Raw genomic sequence first — 22544 nt, 5'->3', positions numbered from 1 at the left:
GTTTTCATGCATGACTGAATAGGTTTCTCTTTCAGATGGATGTAAACATTACTCCAATAGGTATAAGACAGTAGTTTTGACAAAAAGGAATAACAACTAATTAATTCTTTTAACTCTTGTTATTAGAACACTCTGTAGCATGTTCCTCAAAGTATTGTTAAAAATATACGGCACATCATATGAAATATAATCTGCTACATTGGTTCCCAAACTCCCCTTCCCACACAGACCACTTGAAAGTTGCTGAGGTACTTAGCAGACCACTTACTGATGTTCCTCCTATCTGTAGCTATTGTAAGGTGCTATGTTTGTTTCTTGTGTTTTTATAGTTCCGTTTCATTTCTTATATAGTATGTTTTGCTGTATTGCAGTTTGAACGCAATAGATATCAAATTGTAATGCAATGTAAAAATTAAAGAAGTAGTAAAAAAAAGTTAAAGATCAATATGAATATTTAATATGATGGTTGCGTTATCTCTTGTCTTCAACCACAAATCCACAGACACTTTGTGGACCACCTGAAGGAAGCTTGGACCACATTTTGGCAACTCATGATGTCCTAGATGTTTCTGACATGGGTGGTGCTGTGGGTTAAACCACAGAGCCTAGGACTTGCCGATCAGAAGGTTGGCGGTTCGAATCCCCACTAAGGGGTTAGCTCCCATTGCTAGGTCCCTGCTCCTGCCAACCTAGCAGTTCAAAAGCACATCAAAGTGCAAGTAGATAAATAGGTAGCGCTCTGGTGGGAAGGTAAACGGCATTTCCGTGTGCTGCTCTGGTTCGCCAGAAGCAGCTTAGTCATGCTGGCCACATGACCCGGAAGCTGTCTACGGACAAACGCTGGCTCCCTCGGCCAATAAAGCGAGGTGAGCGCCGCAACCCCAGAGTTGGTCACGACTGGACCTAATGGTCAGGGGTCCCTTTACCCTTTACCTTTATTTAGCATATACATCATATAATCATAGAACTGAAGAGTTGGAAGGGACCACGAGGGCAATCTAGTCCAGCTCCCTGCAATGCAGGAATCTTTTGCCCAACATGGGATTCGAACCCACAAGAGTCTCATGCTCTGCTGACTGAGCTGGAACTCTTTAGGTTTTTTCAGTAATAGTTACAACATGTGCCCTGTCACTGAGTTATGGGTGTGGCTGCAGAGAGACTGTCTTTCATCTAATATTAACAGGCCTATATTTTTATTTTTATTTAGCTAATAGGCTGATGAGGCATGAGCAATCTGCTCCAGCACTTGGTGGGACACCAGAACAAACTCAAGGTACATGCTGTGTTTGTGTACAGTACATGATTGGTTCCAAGACAAGAGAGGAACATTTATGCACATATTCAGATATTTTGAGTGTGAGAAGGAGGTGTGGTTCAGTCTAGTCCTCACAATGATCATGTTTAGCATCTAGACAGTGATTTAGAAGAATAGGATTGTAGGATTGTAAGGGACCCCATGGGTCTTCTAGTCCAACCCTCTGCAATGAAGTATTGTTCACTGGTAAATATATGGAAAGGATTGTGTCCTTTAAAAAAATGTGGTGTTAGAAATAAGAAATCAAATTCCACCCACCCCAGTGTCTAGTTTGTTCTCCTTGTTGCAGTTTGGTAAATACAATGCAGAGGAGTGCAGTAATTAAATAGTACAGTAAGGCAGGTGGCTGGAAGAAGAAAGAGACTTAAGGTTTGTTACTCCTGACAGACAAAGCCATTCTGAGTATAGGCTTTGCAGTATGGAGGCACGAGCACACACTAGCTCATATGTGAACTAACAAACTTGGAGAAAAAGCAGGAAGGAAGCATGAGCCTCAGTTTGCCCAGTATACCTGAAGGAGCGTCTCCACGTCCATTGTTCAGCCTGGACACTGAGGTCCAGCTCCGAGGGCCTTCTGGTGGTTCCCTCACTGCAAGAAGTGAGGTTACAGGGAACCAGGCAGAGGGCCTTCTCGGTAGTGGTGCCTGCCCTGTGGGACCCCTCCCTATCAGATGTCAAGGAAGTAAATAACTACAGTACCTTGGTTCTTGAATGCCCCAGAACTTGTACATTTTGGCTCTCAAACAATTGAAAACTGGAAGTGAGTGTTCTGGTTTTCAAACGTTTTTCGGAAGCCGAACATCCAACGTGGCTTACGTGGCTTCCAATTGGCTGCTCCTGCAGCCAATCAGAAGCCGCGTCTTGGTCTTCAAACATTTCTGGAAGTCTAACATTCCATTCGAGAACCAAGGTATGACTGTATCTGACTTTTAGAAAGCATCTGAAGGCTTGGGAAAATTTCAATGTCGAACGTTTTACAATTTTTATGTGCTGTAATCCACCCACGGTGGCTGGGGAAACCCAGCCAGATGAGTGGGGTATTATTTATTTATTTATTTATTTATTTATTTATTTATTTATTTATTTATTTATTTCTGCCTGTCTACCACTCCCCATTGGTTATGGTAACTTATTTCAAGCATCACTGCTTTACTCCCAAGCCTCCATGCCTATAAGCATCTCAGAAACATGCCAAGAGTCCTTCAGGAAGGACGTTTAGTTTGGCTGTCCCATCCGCCATCTATGCATTGCAATGTTTTCTTTTTCTGTGCTAATAGGGCAGCCTTCTCCAGAGAATGACAACACCATAAAGGACCTCCTCCCAGAGGACGCTGGCATTGACCATCAGACTGTCCACCAGCTCATCACAGTGTTGATGAAGTTCATGGCCAAAGACGAGAGCAGTGCAGAGTCGGACATCAGCAGCGCTAAAGCCTTCAACACGGTCAAGCGCCACCTGTATGTCTTAATGGGCTATGATCAGCAGGAAGGATGCTTCATGATCGCTCCTCAAAAAATGCGCATTTCAACATGCTTCAATGCTTTTATTGCGGGGATTGCTCAAGTAAGTCAGCGTTATATTCCATGTCCAATTCCCTGCATTTTTATTATTATTTTGGTGCAAGCCACTGGATTACCTGTTCATGACTTCAGGGCCAGCTCCAGGTTTCTGTGGCCCCTGGGCAACACAGAATCAGTCAGCCCCTTCCTTCTCTGATCAGGCAAGTAATAAAGGCTGTTGAAAAAAGATGGTACTGGTGTTTTGGAGGGATGTTATAACCACATCAAATGAAGCCTACTTCATATCTCAGCTCCCAAGCTACCAAGACAATGCTCTGAACCTTGCCTGGAAAATTTGTTAAGCCTGGAAGACTATTCCATGGAAAACCATGGAAATTTTGGCACTGATTTCCCTATGCCCTGTTGCCAGTAACCTGTTTGCGATAATACAACAACCAGTTTGCAAGCAAACCCCCTGTCTGGAAGCACCGTAGGTCTTATAAAGGATGACGGTGTTCATTTCACTAAGCAGAATTTGCAAGAGAGAGACAAGAATGTGGTTGGAGACAGGGTGGAGTTCAATGTAGTGCTCAGGAGATGGTTCCATCAGCGCAGGAGTTTCAGCCTGCCAGATGGAACAAGCTCCCTTCTCCTCTTGCATATAGTTCTGGAGCAGATGTGGGGGAGCAGGGAGATATGGGGGGGGGGGGAGCCCCATTGCACTAGTGAGTGTTCTTGCACCGGTTTCCACTAGCAGAATGAATCCTGCCTTCTATCAGCCTCTTGAATCGTCAGTTCAACTTTTCAGTTCCTTCATCGGAGAAACCTGGTTTCTGAAAGATGTTCTTTTCATTCATTTGGATATTGCTGCTGTTTTCAAAGGGGACGGAGATGCCTTATAAACCTGGATATCATTTGGATGCTGGTCCACCAGAGGGTGGTGTTGGACAGGTTTTTGTGAAAGAGACTGTAGCTGTGACCTGCCAGGATATCTCTTGTCAAGGCTGGGCAGTATTAAGTCCTAGCAGGGATGGAATCTTAACCATTAAGCAAAGGAACATCACCAAGCAAGTGGGCTAGAGCAGGGGTCGGCAACCTAAGGCCCATGGGCCAGTAGCAGCCCTTGAGACTTATCTAACTGGCCCATGGCAACCCCTGCCGCCGCCCCCGCTCTTGCTGGCGTGGCGTGGGGACCGACTTCCAGGTTGATGGCACCTTTGCACACGGGTGCTCCTCTGACCCTGATGTGCACCGGAAATAGCGTGTGCGCATGCGTGCAGGATGGAGAAGCACCCATGCACATATGCTATTTCCAGCGCACTTCCGGATCAGAGGAGCACTGGTAATCGCTTGTGCGCATGTGCATGGGCGCTTCTCTGACCCGGAAGAGCGTGCGTGCACACACATTCCAGCCCATCCTCTGATGGGCGGAGCGTCGACCTGCCCATCCTTCGATACGGTTGCTGACCTCTGGGCTAGAGCATAATATGGGCAAAAGTGTCCCAATATAGATAACACGCCCATGCTGCTCCCTGCGTTGGTTTTCTATAAAATGCCTTATGGTTGAGATGGTGATTGCTGTTAGTAAGAGGGCCTAAGAAGAGTCCTGATGTCAGCACCCCATGTGCCGCACAATGGCCAGTCAGGTGCCTGTGGTAAATCCACAAGCAGGACGTGAAAGCAACATCCCTCTCCCACTGCCGTTCCCCAGAACCGAGTATTCAGAGGCAAGCTGCTGCTAATCCCAGAAGCAGCCCAAAGCCATCATAAGAAGAGCCTGCTGGACCAGGCGAATGGACCACCACCTAGTTCAGCATCCTGTTCTCACCACGGGCACCCTGATGCCTGCGGGAAATCCTCAAGCATGGGTGCAGCAACACTCTGCTTACCTGCGATACCCAGAAACTGATATTCAAAGGCATAACACCTCTGGAAGCAGAGGAAGAACATAGCTAGCTTGGCGAGTAGTCATTGATAGCCCTCTCCTCCACATTGCATGTGCATGAGTTCTGGTGTTGTGAGAGAAAGGAGAAAGTATTTTTTGTGTGTGTTCCCCTTTCACCATGTTCCTCCTTAGAGCTCTTGTTTCATTCTTCCTTCCACTTGCTTCTTTTCCCTTCCCTGTGACTCCAGAGTGTATATGGAGCAGGAACTTCCCCTGTACTTTCATTCTGTAAAAGTGCCACATGTGTATTGATGGTCTTTTACAGTTAACGGCTGCACTTGGAATAGCTCTCCTGCCAGGCACATGCACCATGTGTGCATTTGGGGACCCATCACTACACATTTGCAGGCACATAGATTCACTCCGTGAAAGGACATGTGCCAATCATAGCGAGCGCTGATTCATATTTTGTCCTGGCGAGCTAAGCAACGAGCTTTGAGGGGGGAAATTGCCTGCAGCAAACTATGAAGTGACAAGTATCAAAGTGACAGTGTCACGGAAGATGACTCCCCATTCTGACACCATGCAAGAGGCTAAGGAAAACGGCAGCTTGTCTCTCTGGACATTTTCCAGGTGATCATGAGAACACAGCTTTGAATTTCCATTAACACTCAGCCCCGCCAATTAAAATTGGCTCCTCCTGATCAATAAACACGCAACCCATTGTCAGGAGTTCGGCCTACACTCGAGTAGGCCTCTGGCAGAGACATATGCCTGACTGGCATGTTCTCTCCCTCCTGGTCGATCGTTTGGCAGCTTCAAAAGCTTTCTTCAGCCCAAACATCACAGCAACCGATGCCAACAGATACTGGCACACTTAGGGATCCGCAGAGTTTGCGCAGTTCGCATGACAGACCCAGCAACTCAGCATTTTGGCTAATCTACTTTATTTACATATAAACATACACGGAGCACTGCAACATGTTTCTCTCTCTAGCATCAGACAGCAAAGAGAAAAAGAACAAAGGACAATAGTCCCACTTCATGGAACACAGTAACACAAAACATCCTGTTTCCGTCACCTCCCACTCTGTGGAGTCAAAACATATACCATCGTGTGATAGGCAACAATCCCATGACTGCAATCATGGAGCAGGAATTCTAACATGCATTCCTAATTAGAATTGCTTTCCATGGGCCTGTCTTTCTGGTTAGTGTGCACAGAGTTGCTGAAAGCTGGGCAAGAATGGGGCGAATCAAATATTGTTGGACTATAATTCTCATCATCCATTGCCATTGACTATGTTACCTGGGGCTCATAGGAGCTGGAGTCTAATGGCATCTGGTGGGCCACAAGATTCCCATACCTAGAGTAAAGCTTTTGTTGGCTGCTCTACTATGGGGTGGGCAGGGAACCTTTTTTCAGCCTGTGGCAGATGGAGCCAGAGGCAAAAGTGGGCAGAGTGGTGACTGCAAATCTTCCTTTTATGCAGGAGGCTGCTTTCTACACACACTCACAAGCAAGAGTCATGAGCAGAGTTCAAGGACCCATTCTAGCTAAGTCAAAACACTCAAGGAGGGTGTGAAGCAAGGCTGGTGAGGGGTGGTACCTGGGGCAGGGGCATAGCATGGGTTAGGGGGTTGCCGGGGCAATTGTCCTGGGTGCCAGCCCTGCAGCACTTTGTAAGGCTGGGATCTGATCAGTTCCCAGCCTCGCAAAGCAGCTTGGGGGAGGTGGCATGAGAAAGATGCCTTGGATCCCAGGTTTGCTCTCGAGGGACTGAGATCAAAGGGCGCAAGGCGTCCTTCTCACGCCACCCTCCCCAAGCTGCTTCGCAAGGCTGGTATCTGATCAGATGCCAGCCTCACAAAGTGTTGCAGTACCCTGTGCCAATTTTGCGAGGCTGGGCTTGTTCCAGCCTCTCAAAGCAGCTCGGAGCTGGTGTTGTGTTGGCTGTGCGGGCTGTGCTGGCACATGGTGGGCTTCATTCGCCTTCCGTGCCCCACTCCCTGCTAGCATGTGTGCCCCGGGCACCATAAATACACGCTCCGCCACTGGCGTGGGGAGAAGGGGCGTGGCCTGGGAAGAGGCCAAAGAGTGAGGAAGAGAGGCCCGGATAGGGTTGCATTTGGACCCTGGTTCTGAGGCCTGCTGATCTACCAATTTAAAGCTTGCAATCATTTTCTTGAATCATTGCCAGTGTTTTTCTTCTTCTTCCTGATGCCTTTGTTGCTATTATTTTCTAAAAAAATGTGATTTTAGTAAATGCTCTAAATTCTAAATTGTGTGTTCATTTCTAGGTGATGGACTATAATATTAACCTGGGGAAACACCTCCTCCCTTTAGTGGCTCAGGTGCTGAAGTACTGTTCATGCCCTCAGCTCAGGCATTACTTCCAGCAGCCGCCCCGCTGCTCCCTCTGGTCCCTGAAGCCCCACATTCGGCAGATGTGGCTGAAGGCGCTGCTTGTCATCCTGTATAAGGTAAATGCTTCTGTGTTGCTTGCCTGAGTCTTTCCTACAGCAACCGGCATGGATCCTGGGTAAGTATAATGGTAAAAGACAAAGGCGCAACCGAGAGCATGGCTGATACCTGCAGCCCTGTCCTGTGTGGTTTATTTAGTTTGGAACTGTTTTCCGTGGGGCTCTCAAATGACAAAAGAAGCATCACTAGTGGACAGCCTCCTAAATGTTTTGAGGCAGTGTAGAAATATTTAAAATAAGAAGTAAGTAAACATCATTGCAGGTGCTTTAGTGAGATGACAGACAGGGTTATATGCATAGAACCCCCCCCCCACTACATTTAAAGCATTCTTATTTGTTTCCTATCCCCATAGTTCAACAGGGTCTAATACTATATTCCCTTAATATTCAACTGCATTGATGAAAATTGAGCAACGTTCACTGATTTCCATCCACTTGTAGAACTGAAATCTGCTTGTGCCACAGGGTTTCTTTCCCCCTGCTCTCCAGCCCCCTACATGCCCCCCAAATCGCCAATGCCCCTTGGAAGCTGCAGGGGGAGGAGAGGAAGGAGAAGCCCCATTGCATGAATGGACACTTGCTTCTGCTATGTTGGATCTTATCAATTAAACATCACAAGAACCATAAGGCTTTGCTCATGGAAATATTGCTGCTCTGCAGGCTGTGGAGTGAGAGTGTAGAAGCCTGTGGATGAAAATGGTGCACAAAATAATAGCAATACATGACTAGCTTGGTGGTGTTACAAAAACCACTGGTAGTCAAGGGGACCTGTAAACCAGACTGAAGGTGAGCCGTATACTTGATAAAAGAATTAAAGCGAACTAGACTTTGGGTGAGTCACGTCATTTAATAAGGGCAATTTTATATTGCCAAATAAAGCTAATTTAATTGCTTGTATTTTTATATTTTTACAAGATAACTAATGTTTTGGGAAGAGGATCATTTTCAGCTGCTAGCCATGATAGATCCCCCCTCTCTAAGTTGGTTTTGATAAAGCTATGAAGTGAGATATATTCTGCAGATCTCATCAACAGCTCTGAAATGCATTCTTACATTCCGCTTCACAAGGAAATTTGTATTTCTAGTATGTTCAGTGGCTGGTTTTTGGCTACAATATGAGAGTATTCCACATATTATTTTGTGTGCTGTTGTTGTAATACATTGCACTGGCCCTTCTGTTAACTATATCACACACCTCCTTTAATGTTTATAGGTTCCCGTTGACTTTATCTATCATTTTCGTCCTTGGTTTTCTTCTGTTTCAAAACCTTCTCCTTTGCACTTGCATATTGTGTTGTTTAGGTCAGTGGTGTTTTCAATACAAAAAAACAACCTTTTCCATTTTTCTTGTTGGGCAGTATCCTTACAGAGACTGTGACATCAGCAAAATCATGTTGCATCTCATTCATATAACCGTCAACACTCTAAATGCACAGTACCACAGCTGCAAGCCTCACGCCTCAGCAGGCCCTATGTACAGCGACAACAGCAACATAAGCCGCTACAGTGAGAAGGAAAAAGGTATTATATAATATTAAAATGTGAATGTGAAGCTGAGGAAGCTCTGGGTGGCATGGATTAAGGAAGAATGTTTCTGGCATGTTTAGCCTAGATTGAGACGCCAGCTGTCCATGCACTGAGTTGGGTCAGCTGAAGGAGGATTTCCTGGCCCTCAAATGCCATAACAAATTTTAACCACGTGGCTCATGGTTTCAGTTGTAAGGAAACACACTTTTTCCCCCAGCTGGAACTCAGTTCCAGCACCTCTCAGGTAGGCGCCATTGCCATTTGTAAGAGAACAAGAGAGGTGTTCCTGGTGCGTTCCAGCACCTTTCCCTAGAAATATAGCACTGCTCTTATTTAATACAAATTATCTGCTGCCCTTCAGGTGTCATACAATAAAAGCATCAGAAAGCCCCTTTCTCACATTCAGCTGAACAGGTTGAAGGAGTGACTACCTGTGTCCATTATAATGTCTATGGAGAGCTCCCTTGTGTGAAAATCTTACTCTTAAAGTAAAGCGCTCACGATCATGTGAAGAGAGCCTTCTGTAAATATTCTTTATATATGCAGGAGTTCCTTATGGACTTATAACGAACATCTCGTTTCACATTATGCATGCCCATAAGCGCTTCTGAAAGAGTGTAAAGAATCATAGAAATATCATTGGTTCTCTATCTCATGTTGTTCAGAAATGTTATGCGTTAGTGCTTTCTTTTTAAATGCTATTTTTATACTTTTGGTTAAAAGTTGCTAGTAAGAAAGAGAAACGGAGCTTGTGAACCAAGGAAGCAACATTAAGCTTAGGCAACCTTTGTCTTTTATTAAAAACAACAACAACAATGATCTAATTCCTTTCTTATGTGGACTTGAAAGCATTGTGTACAAGAACTTAGAAAAACACGGTTGTGGGGTTTCCAATCTAATTTACAGGAGGAATGCTTAAGGAGGATTAGAATTTCAAGCAAGATAAATTACATATGTTACATTTCAAAGTATGAAACATTTCAAAGTATTTCAAAGTATGAAACTGAATTAAGCTACTGGTTTATGACTTAGGTGGGTTTCAACTAAGTTTTCCTATGAGTAAACCCATTGAAATCAACAAACCTAACTTAGGCTGTATTCCTGAGGCAATTTATTATGTTTTTATTACTTTTATCTAACTGTTCCACATTGAGCTTTCACACAATGTAAAAGCTACTTCTGGAACTATAGTGGAACACAGTGCAAACTGAGTGCTCATTTCTGTGTTGTTTGCTTCCAGAAAAAAAATCTGTTTGCAAGCAATATGGAACTGAGTGCTAACTTGTGCTGTATTCCACTATAGCTCTACCATATTCTGCTATAGTTCTGGAAGTGGCTCTTACATTGTGTGAAAGTTCAAATATAATGTGGAAATTAACAGTTTGGGATATATCGTGAAAATGGAATAAACTGCCATGTGAATGCAGCCTTTAGGCATGTTCATTAATTTTAGTGGATTTACTCTGAGTAAAACTTGGCCGAATGCCACTCTTTATTTTACAAGCGGCAATGTGACATTTAATGCAGCAATTAATTTACATTATTTCCTGAAGAGATTCGGAAAGTCGAAACTTATTTTGTAAAAAAAAAAAAAGGGGGGGGAGGGAGAACCAGAATTAAGCTTGATACCTCAAGCAGATCTGGTGTCACTTTTAATAAAATCTGCAGGAGACTTGCCTCAGAGGCTCTCCTAGGAGGACAAAGTGGAAAAAGAGTAAAAATAGATGTTGGCTTGCAGCAGTACCTTTTCTTACATGGTCTGCAGGCTTGCTTCCTTAATCTTGTCTTTAAGGAAGGAAAAATAAAAGAACATCTGTCACTAACTGAATTCACACATTCAGGACACACCATGGACCCTTTCTAGGCTAGTTGCTATCTGAATTTAATGGAACCTTGGTCAACAGGTTTTTTAAAAACAACAACAACAACAACAACAACAACAACAACAACATGATTTTGGAGTGAGGAATGTGTTGCTCTCCAGATGTTGTTAGTTCTCATCATCCCCAGTCAGCATGGACAATGGTCAGGGAAGATGGGAGTAAGATCACCAACATCTGGAGGGCCATAAGTTATTCTTTTCTGCTGTGGACCTTTAGTAGTTTGCAGGGGGTGGGGGTGGGGGAAGCTGACTGCAACAGATAGTGGCATCTGAACTGAGTGAAACACCCACCAGTTCTTCTGTTCTAGTTTCAGAGGGCAGTGGTGCTTGCTTGCATCTTTCCCACCTGAGTTTGCTGGAACAGGGGTTAGATGAAGCTCCTTTTTACTGTGTTAGAACATCCATCCATTTAGTCCAGTGCTGTCTACTCTGACTGGCAGCTGCTTGGGTCATTCTGCACTGTACCATGGCTAGAAACTGTGACACTGTCCAGAATGCAAGTGGCTACCCAGCTTGCTTGGACAGTGGTACAAAAACTGAAATATTTGTTAGTTTCAGGTGTTGGTATCCAAGAAGGCCTTTATATCAAAGGGAAGCGCTAGTTCTCTTAGTACCAGGACTATGACCTTAAAATGGAATTTCAGAGTTTTTCTCAAACTTCCACCAAAGGATAGGCCAGTTCCTATAAAGATAACCAAAACTTGTTGTTTTGGGATGTTATACAACAGAGAGTCGGCATTTCTGACTATGCTAACTCCAACAGCTTTCTTAATGACCACTAGGGATCTCTCCTTCCAAAATTGCTCTAGGAAGCAGGTGGCCCTCCCATCATATATTAATTCTCAACTCACCGTAGTGTTGGCATACTTGCTGCGTGCTCAGTGAAATACCGTTGTGATAGAACTTACGTTGTTTGCCATTATTTGACCTTTATTTTCAAAACAATTAAACTGAAATAGAAGATCGGTGCATGCTTTTGCTGAGAGGTTTTGATCGCCAAACTGTTTCACGTGCGATATGTTGCCTTTTGCTGCGGAATCAATGCTTGTATTTCTCTCTCCAGCGGAGGAAGACAGCGTCTTTGATGAGTCTGACATTCATGATACACCCACTGGAAACGGCAATAAAGAGTCTCAAACTTTCTTTGCGAGGCTGAAAAGAATTGGGGGCAGCAAAATGGTGAAATACCAGCCAGTCGAGATGAATGCTCAGAGAAGTATGTCATAAAAAAAAGAGAGCGACTAATTTTAAATGTAACCGAACATCTTTTATGCTATACGTTTTTCTTTTTTATACCTTTTAAAAACGGTGTTAACCAAACTGACATGTGTACCAGACACAGCATCGTATGCAACATGATGAGCACAAAGAAGGATTGTGGAGCTCTGAAAATAGTTCAAGAGGACTCCAAGGAAACATGGGGAAAAGTGTGCCATCGAATCATAGAGTGGTTTTGTAGTTTGATGCAGGAAAGCAAGATATTGAGATAGGAAATCCCCAACAGGTAGCTCTCCAATCTCTGCTTGAAGATCGCCAATGATGATGAGCTAGTCTAGGGAATGTTGGGCCAGTCTTGAGCCATCACTGTGTTATCACAGAGTCATAGAATTGTAGAGTTGGGAGAGACCCCATGGGTCATCTAGTCCAACCCCCTGCAATGCAGGAATCTCAGCTACAGCATCCAAGCTCTGCTTAAAAACCTCCAAGGAAGGAAAGTCCACAACCTCTCAAGGGAGACTGTTCCACTGTCAAACAGCTCTTACTGCCAGAAAGTCTTTGTTGTGTCTTGTGTGGAACTAATTTTGCATGCCTCTAAATTAATTTTGAAATAAACAATAGGATTTGCATCTAAAATGCGATAGTGCCTAATGATGGAATGCAAGGGGGGGAATGGTGGAAATGCCAGTGACTTGCATGGTACTAGCTCTTTTCCCCTGTTTCAACCAGGTGAAATAGAACTTTCTGAATATAGAGAAACAGGAGTATTGCAAGACAACATTCTGCGCTGTGTGAGAGAAGAAAGCATTCAGAAGAAGAAACTGCGCTCACTAAAACAAAAATCGCTTGACATAGGAAATGCAGACTCCCTCTTGTTTACATTGGATGAACACCGCCGGAAGTCGTGCATAGACCACTGCGACTTAGAGAAGCCTCCCGCCAGTTCTGCAGCACTGAGGCAGAACGAGTACGGGCGGCCGCGTCAAAATTCCTCCACCAAGACGGAAGATGGAGATGGAGGGGAGAAGGAGAACCCGCCTGCCGTCCCAGAAAGAACCCTAGCAAGGCGGAGGCCTATCATACCAGAAGTCAGGTTAAACTGCATGGAGCCATACGAAGTGAAAGTGGATTCCCCAGCCAAATGCTCCCCTCCAAAGGAGGACTTGGACCTTATAGACCTCTCCTCTGATTCAACTTCAGGACCTGAAAAGCAGTCGGTGGTCTCCAATTCAGACAGCGACTCATTGGTCTTTGAACCGCTCCCTCCTCTCAGGATAGTGGAAAGCGACGAGGAAGATGCTGACCTCCCAAGTCAGCGGAATGACAGCATCTCTGGCAAGATGGCTCCCTCATCTCCATCAAGTCCCACCGGCCTCTCTGTGCTCAGCCTCAGCACGACCCCTCTGGTGCAGTTCAGCATTGAAGATTGCTCCAAAGATGTGCTCCCTTCTGCATCAAGCCATATCGTTTCATTCGCAGAAGAGGAAGCCACCTCCATTCCTCTGGAAGGTCAGAAAGATGTTGATCAGCTAGCTAAGCCAGAAGAAGTCCACGAGGCACCCCCCGGCAGCCCCCTCACGCTGAAGCAGAAACGAGATATGCTGCAGAAGTCCTTTGCTCTTCCAGAGATGTCCATCGACGATAACTTTGATTTATGCATAGAGGAGATTAAGCCGATCGGGCCCTTTCCCAGTTCAAGTGGGAAAAGCGTCTTCATCAAGGCTCCTGAGGATTCTGAGGTCCAAACGGAAAGCGATAAGCCGGACGCCGGTGCAGAATCTGATACGGAGCAAAGCACAGAACAGAAGCAGGAGGAGGAAGCCGAAGAGTCGGAATTTAAGATCCAGATTGTTCCAAGGCAGAGGAAGCAGAGGAAGATTGCAGTCAGCGCCATCCAGAGAGAGTACCTTGACATTTCCTTCAACATCTTAGACAAGCTGGGGGAGCAGAAAGAGTCAGGTGAGCAGAAGCTGTGGGTCAACCCACCTGAAAAAAAATGTTCTCTTCCTGCTGCTGTGCTAGAGGAAAGAGAGAATTTCTTACCTTGCTCTTCCCAGTGGTAATGGGGTGAATTCGCAATTGGGGGAATTTGAAGTAAGAGCTCCCCCACTATGAAAGGCCTCATCTCAGTTTGAGCCAGGCTCAGACCCCCTCAAATCTGAGTATAGCTCACAATGGGCTTTGTCCATTTCCCTCACCTCTTTCCTAAGGATTCCCCCTATAATTTGAGAAGGAGAAGGTATAACTGGCAGGAGAGGTGGAGGCACATGACACACACGCACATGTGCACATGCAAACACAGAAATAAAAGTTTCAGCACCCTGTCCTAGTTTCCCTAGGTTCTGTCATCATTGAGAATCAAGCCAGCACCACTCTGAGTAGCGTTGCCTGTTCCTCTGCAGAGTCACACCCTCAGTTACACTAGCAGGAAGGTCCCTCTAGCACAGCATTCCCCAAGGTGGGTGATACCGCCCCCATGGTGGGGGGTGGTAGTAGCCTTGGGTGCAATTGGGGTGGCAGTGTTGAATAAAAATAAGGGGGTGGTGGAAGCATAAAGGAATCAGAGAAGAGAAGAAAAAATATGAAGAAAAAATATTTGTACATGTTCCATCTGTTGTGTAATGACACTTACCACCAGGCGGTAGGCCAAATAAGTTTGGGAACCTCTGCTCCACCATAATGGGCTTTCCCCTTTCTCGTCCCGCCTCATGTGCCTCCATGCACTCCAAAACAGCTCTGTGGAGTTGGGAGAACTTCCAGGTCAGCGCGTGCAGGGAGAGGCGATAGTTCTGTCTGGCGAGCAGAAAATAGGGTGAGAATTCCGGAGCTGGGGTGCCACTTTAGAGAAGACCCTGTTCTGATTTCTGACCAATTAGATCTCTACTACCGCAATGGCCTCCCCGCCGTATTTCAGCTCATGGGCATACTGTAATATTGGGAGAGGCATCTTGAAACAGGGTTTTGTATATTCCTGAGTTCCCCAAAGAGGTGCAATTTGCACCCTTCTATTACGCCCCTTTTAGGATCTCTGCCAATGAAGGGGTGGGAGGTAGGTCCTTGTGCAGAAGCTTCCGTGAGTCGGGTGCATTTACCATCCTCCTAGAAGTGAATGCCAAGTGCTCACATAAAGTAAAAGCCGAACACTTCAGGATGTTTTCCTTATGCACAAATCTCATTTCAAAGTCATTTGTAATAAGCGGGAGCCTTTCTTCTGTCAAAGTGTCTCGTTTATTCCAAACCATCACTTGTAGAGCCAAGTGGTGTATTGGGGTGAAGGGGGGGGGGGAATTAGACTGTGAAAGGGCGGTTGATGAACAAGCGTTCCCTGGGGTTTTTTTTTTGGAGGGCCAAAAAGCGAATCTGAGCTTCAAGCGCTGTTTCTCTTTGCAGATGCTTCAGCTAAAGTCCTTTCAACCCTCGAAATGCCAAGGGAATCATCATCTGCGCCGACACTTGAAGCAGGTGTACCAGAGATGAGTAGCCATTCTTCCATGTCAAGTAAGTTTTCCCCTGGCTTTGAGGAGAGGAACTCTGTTACGGCACTTGAGGGCTTCTTAGGACGGTTTTGCCATCTGGCGCATCACCTTTCTCCGCTAATTTACATTTGACTGGTCCTTTATGTGCCTTGTGCTCAGGGCGATTAATTGACTCCGTGAGAATGGCAGTGGCTTTGGCAGTCTGTAAGATCAAGGCATACTAGGAGGGAATGGATAAATCAGTTTCTTTCATCCTCCTGTTTTTCCAATAATAAGTTGTGGATCGAGGACCCGACCCCCGCGAAGTAAAATGAAGACACAGGGACACGTGATATAAGGTTAATGGGCTAGAAAAGGCCACAACTTTATTGATTACAGCAATGAAAAGGTATTGGCTTAGGCATTGGATCGCGAAACAAGTGGGTTTATTCACCAGGGGTTCATCACCTGTTGATGCTAATCCAACTATAGGCTCACCCCTGATGTCACCGAGGGTCGTGCCATGGCCTCCCGCCAAGCAGGCTTCGGACGGAATACACGACCGCCAGATTCCTTTAATGGAATACCCCTAGACATTGAAGGCATAGGCGATGGCCACACCTAGCACTTCGACACACCACAACACATTATTCCAATGCCTAACCTACCCACCAATACCACCAAAAAGTTGTGATGATTGCTACGAGGTAGGCGAAAAAACCAAAAAGCCTAATGCCAAATGGAAAAAACTCCTACCAGGCCCCCCGGGCAACTGGGGCGACCAACCTAAGGTCCATAGCAAGGCCAATGACCTAAGCCCTAACTCAAAGGGAGTGGAGGGTGGGTGACTCGCACAGGACGACAAAGAGAAATGAGGCCGGGGAAATGGCTGGCACTGCAGCATAAAGGCTGCTGGACACGCCCCCCCCCATGGCACCTGGTTGGACGGCCACCGGGGGGGCGTGAGTGCCAGCCAGGTGAGCTGGAGGCAGGGGGCAACGCCCCCTGCTAGGAGCGGTGTTCGGGCTCCCGTCCACAACCACTCCCCTCTCTTTCAGGGAGGAGAGTCTTTCTCCATATTTCCACATTAGTTAGCTTTTTCTTTTATGAAGTGCTCATGAAAATTCATCAACATACACACATATTTTTTTGCAAGCATTTCCACCTAATGCATTGTGTATGCTGTTTATGGCATGGTGTGCGGCAATCAGGGATTGCCAAACTCCTATACAAGGTATCTGGCAAGCATGGATGATCATTCCATATCAAGTGATCCAACTTTTTTTACTTTTTGTCATCCAATTTTCTTAATATTTTGTACACTTGTTGAATGATCAAAACTAACTTTAATTCTAAAATTTTATTTTTTTTATCTTGTCCCATTTGTGAGTTATGGGGGTCTGAATTTTTTTTTAAAAAAAGACAATTTTGGCCTTACACAAAAACATTAAAAGCTCAGTATTTGGTGTAAAGTATAAATAATGGAAAAATATATGTTTTCAGACCCATTTCACGTGCAAGGTTTTTTCTCCATGATTTTGTTTGATATTCATTTTGTTGTAATGTTCATGAAATGAAGTACTAACAAAAATTCTTTCAAAGTATTAATTCTATCATGCAATAGCAAGCTATCACTTCAAACACCTTTTTAAAAGAAGAGCCTGACTAGCTTTTCAGATACAACTTGCTAAAGAAATGCCTGAAGTAATTGATATTACAGTTTGAAGTCTTGTTTATTCTGTTTTACTCCAGGAAGACCCATTTATCCTAAATAGAAGCCAATAAGGCATTTAAAGTCCATCATGTGACATATCATATTAAAGCCCATGAAGTTCTGAAGAGATTGGTGTTTTTAGTTTTGACACATCTCAATTATGGGCTGAGCTTTTAAGGTTTTAGTGTAGTCCGGCAAGACCAAATTTTTCAATTTTTGAAAATTTCAAACCCTCATAACTCACAAACAGGATGGGATAAAAAATTAAAATTTTAGATCTAAACTTAGTTTTGATCATTCAATAAGTGTACAAAATATTAAGAAAACTGGATGGCATGCGGTAAGCAAGTTGGATCACTTGATATGGAATGACCCGAATACTCAGCTGATTGTTGGGCATTACAAATGCCCCATGCATGTTTCTTCGCAAGCGCTGACGATTAGCTGTGCAGGGGAAGAATGGTCACCTAACATCATTGTGACATCAGGTGATTGACAGCTGGGCACACCTGTCAAACGCAGCCCTCAGAGGTGGGGTGAGAGAGATAAGGATCTAGTGGGATCCAGTTTCCCTCTCTTGTCATAAATGAGGCAATTTTGATCTGGTTTATTGGTTTACCTTTTTATGTTTTAAAGTAGGCTTCTAATTTTTTCTTGATTTTACTGCTTTATCTTTTGTAAACCGCTTTGAGGTTCTTTACAGCTAAGCAGTGAATAAATTTTATGAAATAAATAAATAACTGTTCCAAGTTTTCTGGGCCATGTATGGCCACTTTAAAATGGCTCCGCGGTGGAAAGAGAATGCCAAATTAATTTTATAAAGCCATTGATAGCGTGGACATGCATAAAGTATTATGTGAGAAAACTTGTATAGTCAAAAACATGGATATTGTGCTGTATTGGCCCAGCTGCACCTCAAATATTAGAGAATCCTTTCATTCCGCCCTGCCCTCCCCAATTATAAAAATAACCACTCCAGTATTAATAGTCAAAGCTGTCCTTGAGACATCAGATAAGTAACTCCCAGAAACCGAAATCAGTGTTCTGATAATGAATAATATGCCTGAGAGAAGCTTTAATTTCCATTATAAAAGCAAAGGAGCAATTTCAAAACAGCCAATTTCCTATGTTTTCAACTCTCATCTGCGCCCCAAGCAATAATGTCTGCTCTGAAATTTTAATTGCTGTTCTTTCATTGGGAAATTCAGTGTTTGATAAACTGATAAGGCTTTCATTTCAAACCATTGCACTGGAGATGATGGAAGTTATGTTGTTCCCAACTGGATGTGAAAGACTTCTTTCTGCAGGATGCTTCCCTTTTAAAAGCACAGAATCCTATTATATCAAATCCTATTATATCAAATGGAACCAGAATTTGCATCAATTCCAGCAGGTCAGACAGGATGTTTTCTGGGGTATTGAAAGTAGCGAAATGTACACAAGTGCATCTGAGGGCAACACTCTGCACTGAAATACTTTTGAAATGGGTTCAGTCTGACATTCACCAGCAGGTGCTTGCTTTGGATCCAAAAACCAAATCCTTCAAAAAAAAAAAAAAAAACCCCAAAACCACACAATCTCTTCAAATTTTATTTTCATCAGGGCTTTGCATCAGCTCCTGGTAAATCCTAGATTCCAAACCCAATCAGGCTGATTTGGTTTGACCTGGGATTCATCAAGGCAGAAGCTACACAACTATAAAAAATGCTCTGGAAAAAAAACACATTTTAAAGCTCACAATGGGAAATTTCATAGAGGTCCTATTTCAGCTCTACAGCGCCATATGGTGTCACAGCATTATAACACATTTATAACGTTTTATTTTCACTAATGTAGCTGAGTCCCGAGTGTGAGTTGAGGCAGCCATGGGCCAGATTTTGGAACCTGTTCACAGTTTCTTATGTTCTTCTGTTTTTTTTAAATGTTAATATTTTCTACTGCATCAGACCAAAAAACCTATCTAGTTTCCTGTTTTCACATCACAGCAGCCAACCTGATTCCTATGGGGAGATCAGAAGGAGAGCATGAGTGCGGTAGCACTCTTCTACCCAAGATCCTCAGAAACTGTTATTCAGAGACATACTGATTCCAGTATTGGAGGGAAAACATAGCCATCATGGCTGGTAGCCATCGGTGGCCATTTATAGCCTTCTCTTTGCTGAATTTGTCTATAAGCCAAACTCCTCCCTTTCCACATGGAACACTGAATGGTGAGCACACACACACACACACACACACACACACACACACCTCACTGGATCCGGCATTCAGTTTCTGCAAATATTCCCGAAGGACTGACTTGCAAAAGATGGAGTAGACTTGTTTTCTTTAAAAATAAAATAAAACCCAATTTTTCATTTTACAATGTTTCTAAACAAAAATCAAATCTAAACAAACATCAACATTTTCTTCGACTTCCCTCCCCTCTTCTCCGTGGTTCCTTATTCTGTGTCTCAATCTTACTGCATAACCAGTTCCAAAATCATATTTAAAAATGTATTTCATCTCAGTGAACTCATTTCGGAATGTATTTTATCCTAAAATATGTATTCTTTTATTTTATTTTTTTAGCCAAGGACTGTATTGTAGAAAACAGAGGAGTGCAAAAAGTCAAAGGATGATTACATTCTGAACTATGTGTTAGCAGGGAGGTGTGGGCTAGATTAGTTCACTTTATAATATGTGCCCAGTGAAAATTGGCATCCTGAAACTCTTCCATTTCTGACTTGCAGCCCAGTTCCGACAAATGAAGAGGGGTTCTCTGGGAGCTCTCACTATGAACCAGCTAATGAAGAGGCAGCTGGAACACCAGTCTAGTGCCCCTCATAATATCAGCACATGGGACACTGGTAAGTATTTCCACCCTCCATCCCTGTGTCCCTCTGTGCCTCTCTTTTCCCTTTCCTTTCTCTTCCATCGTTCTGGTCCCATAGGCTAATCAATGGCTGCGTCTGCTAGCTGTGTTGAATTGCTGGTGTTGTAGAATCTTCCACCGCATAGCTCAGTTGGCTAGAGGACGGTGCTGATAACTCCAAGGCTGCAGGTTCGATCCCCATAAGGGACAGCTGAATATTCCTGCATTGCAGGGCATTGGACTAGGTGATCCTCTTGCAACTCTACAATTCTATGATTCTTTGGAAAGAAGTCAACAGAAAGCCTACAATCTTGTTGATAGGGAAGCAGCTGTTTTTCTTCTGTGAAATCTTCAAACACCACAGATCGAACACCAGTTTGATCTAAACTGAGGATGTGCATGGCTGGATCAATGGATACTGAAGAACCTGCTTTTGGTTTCATATATCTCTGCTTCTATATTAGGCAGGGGCAGCCCTACCATTAGGCAGAATGAGGCAACCACAGACGCCGGGGCACAGTAGCCTGCAAGTCTTCCACCTCAGCTTCGTAGCTATTCCTCTCTGTTTTCAAATGGCCTGTCCTTGGCTCCCTAACCTGGCCTGCTGCAGCAGGTGTGGTCAAGAATGCTATCTTGACACCAGTGTTGAATTAAGATTAATCTGACTGTGCAGTCAGTTTCTATACGTGGAGTGGGGAGGAGATGCGATACTGTTCTTTAAACCACTGAGCCTCTTGGGCTTGCCGATCAGAAGGTCGGCAGTTCGAATCTGTAAGACGATGTGAGCTCCCGTTGCTCTGTCCCAGCTCCTGCCAACCTAGCAGTTCGAAAGCACACCAGTGCAAGTAGATAAATAGGTACCGTTTTGGTGGGAAGGTAAATGCATTTCCGTGCACTCTGGTTTCTGTCACGGTGTTCTGTTGCGCCAGAAGTGGTTTAGTCATGCTGGCTACATGACTCGGAAAGTTGTCTGTGGAAAAACGCCAGCCCCCTCGGCCTGAAAGTGAGATGAGCACCACAACCCCATAGTCTCCTTTGACTGGACTTAACCGTCCAGGGATCCTTTACTTTACCTACTTCCAACAGCCAAATTCCTTGGGCCAGTCCTGATTTCAGACCTCTCTCTTGATGACCACTGGTGCAACTATGCATGGTGCATGAGATCCTGCTAATTAGAACAAATAGGACCATGTGTGTGTGTGGTCACTCTTATACCACTTTAACACTTGCAGAGAATCCTGGGAACCGTTGTTTGTTAAGAATGCTGATGTTAAAGACCTAAAATTCCCAGCATCCTTAACAAGCTGCAGTTCTCTGGAGTCTCTGTGACTGCTAAAGCAGGATAAGTGTGTGCTAAGTATATGGTGTGGGTGTGTCTTCTGTGTGGATGTGAAAGACACAGAGATTTGGATCAGCCCACAATGCTGGGGGAGGCGAGTTAACCCTTTCCCTGCTGCATAACTTTCCTGATGAAAATCATCCCCCAAAGCTACTATTTCCTTGACCAGGAAAACAATACCACTTTGTCCCTCTCCCATTTTGCTGAGTTGGTAGTTTGCCTTTAGAAGTGTGTGGAGTCATTTTCATGCAGCTCTCCCCCCCATGTCTTGTTTGGTCCTTGGAAACGAAAAGGCAAGGACTCAGAGAAGTATTCCTCAAGGATTTTACTTGTGTGCACTAGCAAAAGTTATTTCCTTGGGGAAAGAAACACTCGCCTCTTCTTCCCCTGGTTGAGCTTCATCATTGGTTATCATAGTAGCTCAGTTTATTCCCACACAGGAGGCAGCTATGCCACTTACAACCAGCGGGTGGTCAAAGTAGAACATGATACCCTGCAGGAGGGATGGTGGAACCTGTGGCCCTCCAGCCATTGCTCCCATCATCCTCAGTCCCTGACCATGCTAGCTGGGGCTGATGGGAGTTGGAGTCCAACAGCATCTGAAGAGCAGCAAGTTCCTCACCCCAGATTGGGTCAGGCTGGACTGCTAGTTCATACAAATTGTGGTCATTTTTATAATCAAGACTTCTGTCCTCCTACTTCCCTTATCGTTGTTTAAAAACAAAATGAAGACATTCGGTTTTCAGTGTGTGTGTGTCTATTAACATATCTTTGCTAACCACACTAAACATTTATTAAGCCTTTGGCTCTCTTTCCCACCCCTCCATAATTCTGTAGAATCCTCCAGGATGTCCCACTCGGCTGATGATTTTACAGAATGATAGATCCTGGCAAATTACAGGGACCAGATGCTTCACTGCAGTTATCTTCCAAAATTATGCATTTGGGGAACTTCTGCAATGAAGCGGGAAATGCCAGGAGAATTCCCAAGATGGAAAGCAAGGGAAATGTTTCTGTCACAAGATTAGTTGATGCACATGGATCAGAAACGGCTGTTTAATTCAGAATCGGTTTAGTGTTCTGTTCCGTTTTGGACACCTGTGGTTCTGAGATCAGCATTGTTTCAGATAACTCACCCTGGAATTGGACTAAAGATTCCTGTTCATAAACAGACCCAGATTTACCAGATTAATTTTTCTGCTGTCTTGTTTGCTATATTATACAGTCCCATTTCTGCCCATTTAGGCCCCGTAGTGTACCAATGATGTCACTAAGCTTCACTGCACTGTCCATCCTTCCCCCATCCTTCCTGCCGTCCCTGAAGAGTTAGCAGTCCTGGCAATATGGGAGCTGTACTTGTCTTCTGCTCTG

At 44.4% G+C, this 22544-nt stretch overlaps 1 protein-coding gene and 1 long non-coding RNA gene across 10 annotated transcripts in view; one reads left to right on the top strand and one right to left on the bottom strand.

Moving 5' to 3' along the window:
* Window positions 1-22544, bottom strand: part of LOC310845116 — a 579409-nt gene that overhangs the window by 65369 nt on the left and 491496 nt on the right. The window lies entirely within an intron of this gene.
* Window positions 1-22544, top strand: part of UNC79 (unc-79 homolog, NALCN channel complex subunit) — a 125867-nt gene that overhangs the window by 60684 nt on the left and 42639 nt on the right. For all 9 annotated transcript variants that reach the window (XM_083729766.1, XM_083729760.1, XM_083729762.1 and 6 more), the window contains 8 exons: window positions 1208-1273; window positions 2593-2879; window positions 7002-7184; window positions 8543-8705; window positions 11657-11809; window positions 12541-13770; window positions 15202-15309; window positions 19713-19829. In XM_083729766.1, the coding sequence (XP_083585892.1) occupies window positions 1208-1273; window positions 2593-2879; window positions 7002-7184; window positions 8543-8705; window positions 11657-11809; window positions 12541-13770; window positions 15202-15309; window positions 19713-19829 (2307 nt within the window). The remainder of the gene's footprint in view (window positions 1-1207; window positions 1274-2592; window positions 2880-7001; window positions 7185-8542; window positions 8706-11656; window positions 11810-12540; window positions 13771-15201; window positions 15310-19712; window positions 19830-22544) is intronic.

The sequence above is a fragment of the Podarcis gaigeae genome (assembly GCF_964106915.1).
Source record: "Podarcis gaigeae genome assembly, chromosome: 1".
Taxonomy (NCBI): domain Eukaryota; kingdom Metazoa; phylum Chordata; class Lepidosauria; order Squamata; family Lacertidae; genus Podarcis; species Podarcis gaigeae.
This window is presented reverse-complemented; position numbering and strand designations above follow the sequence as displayed.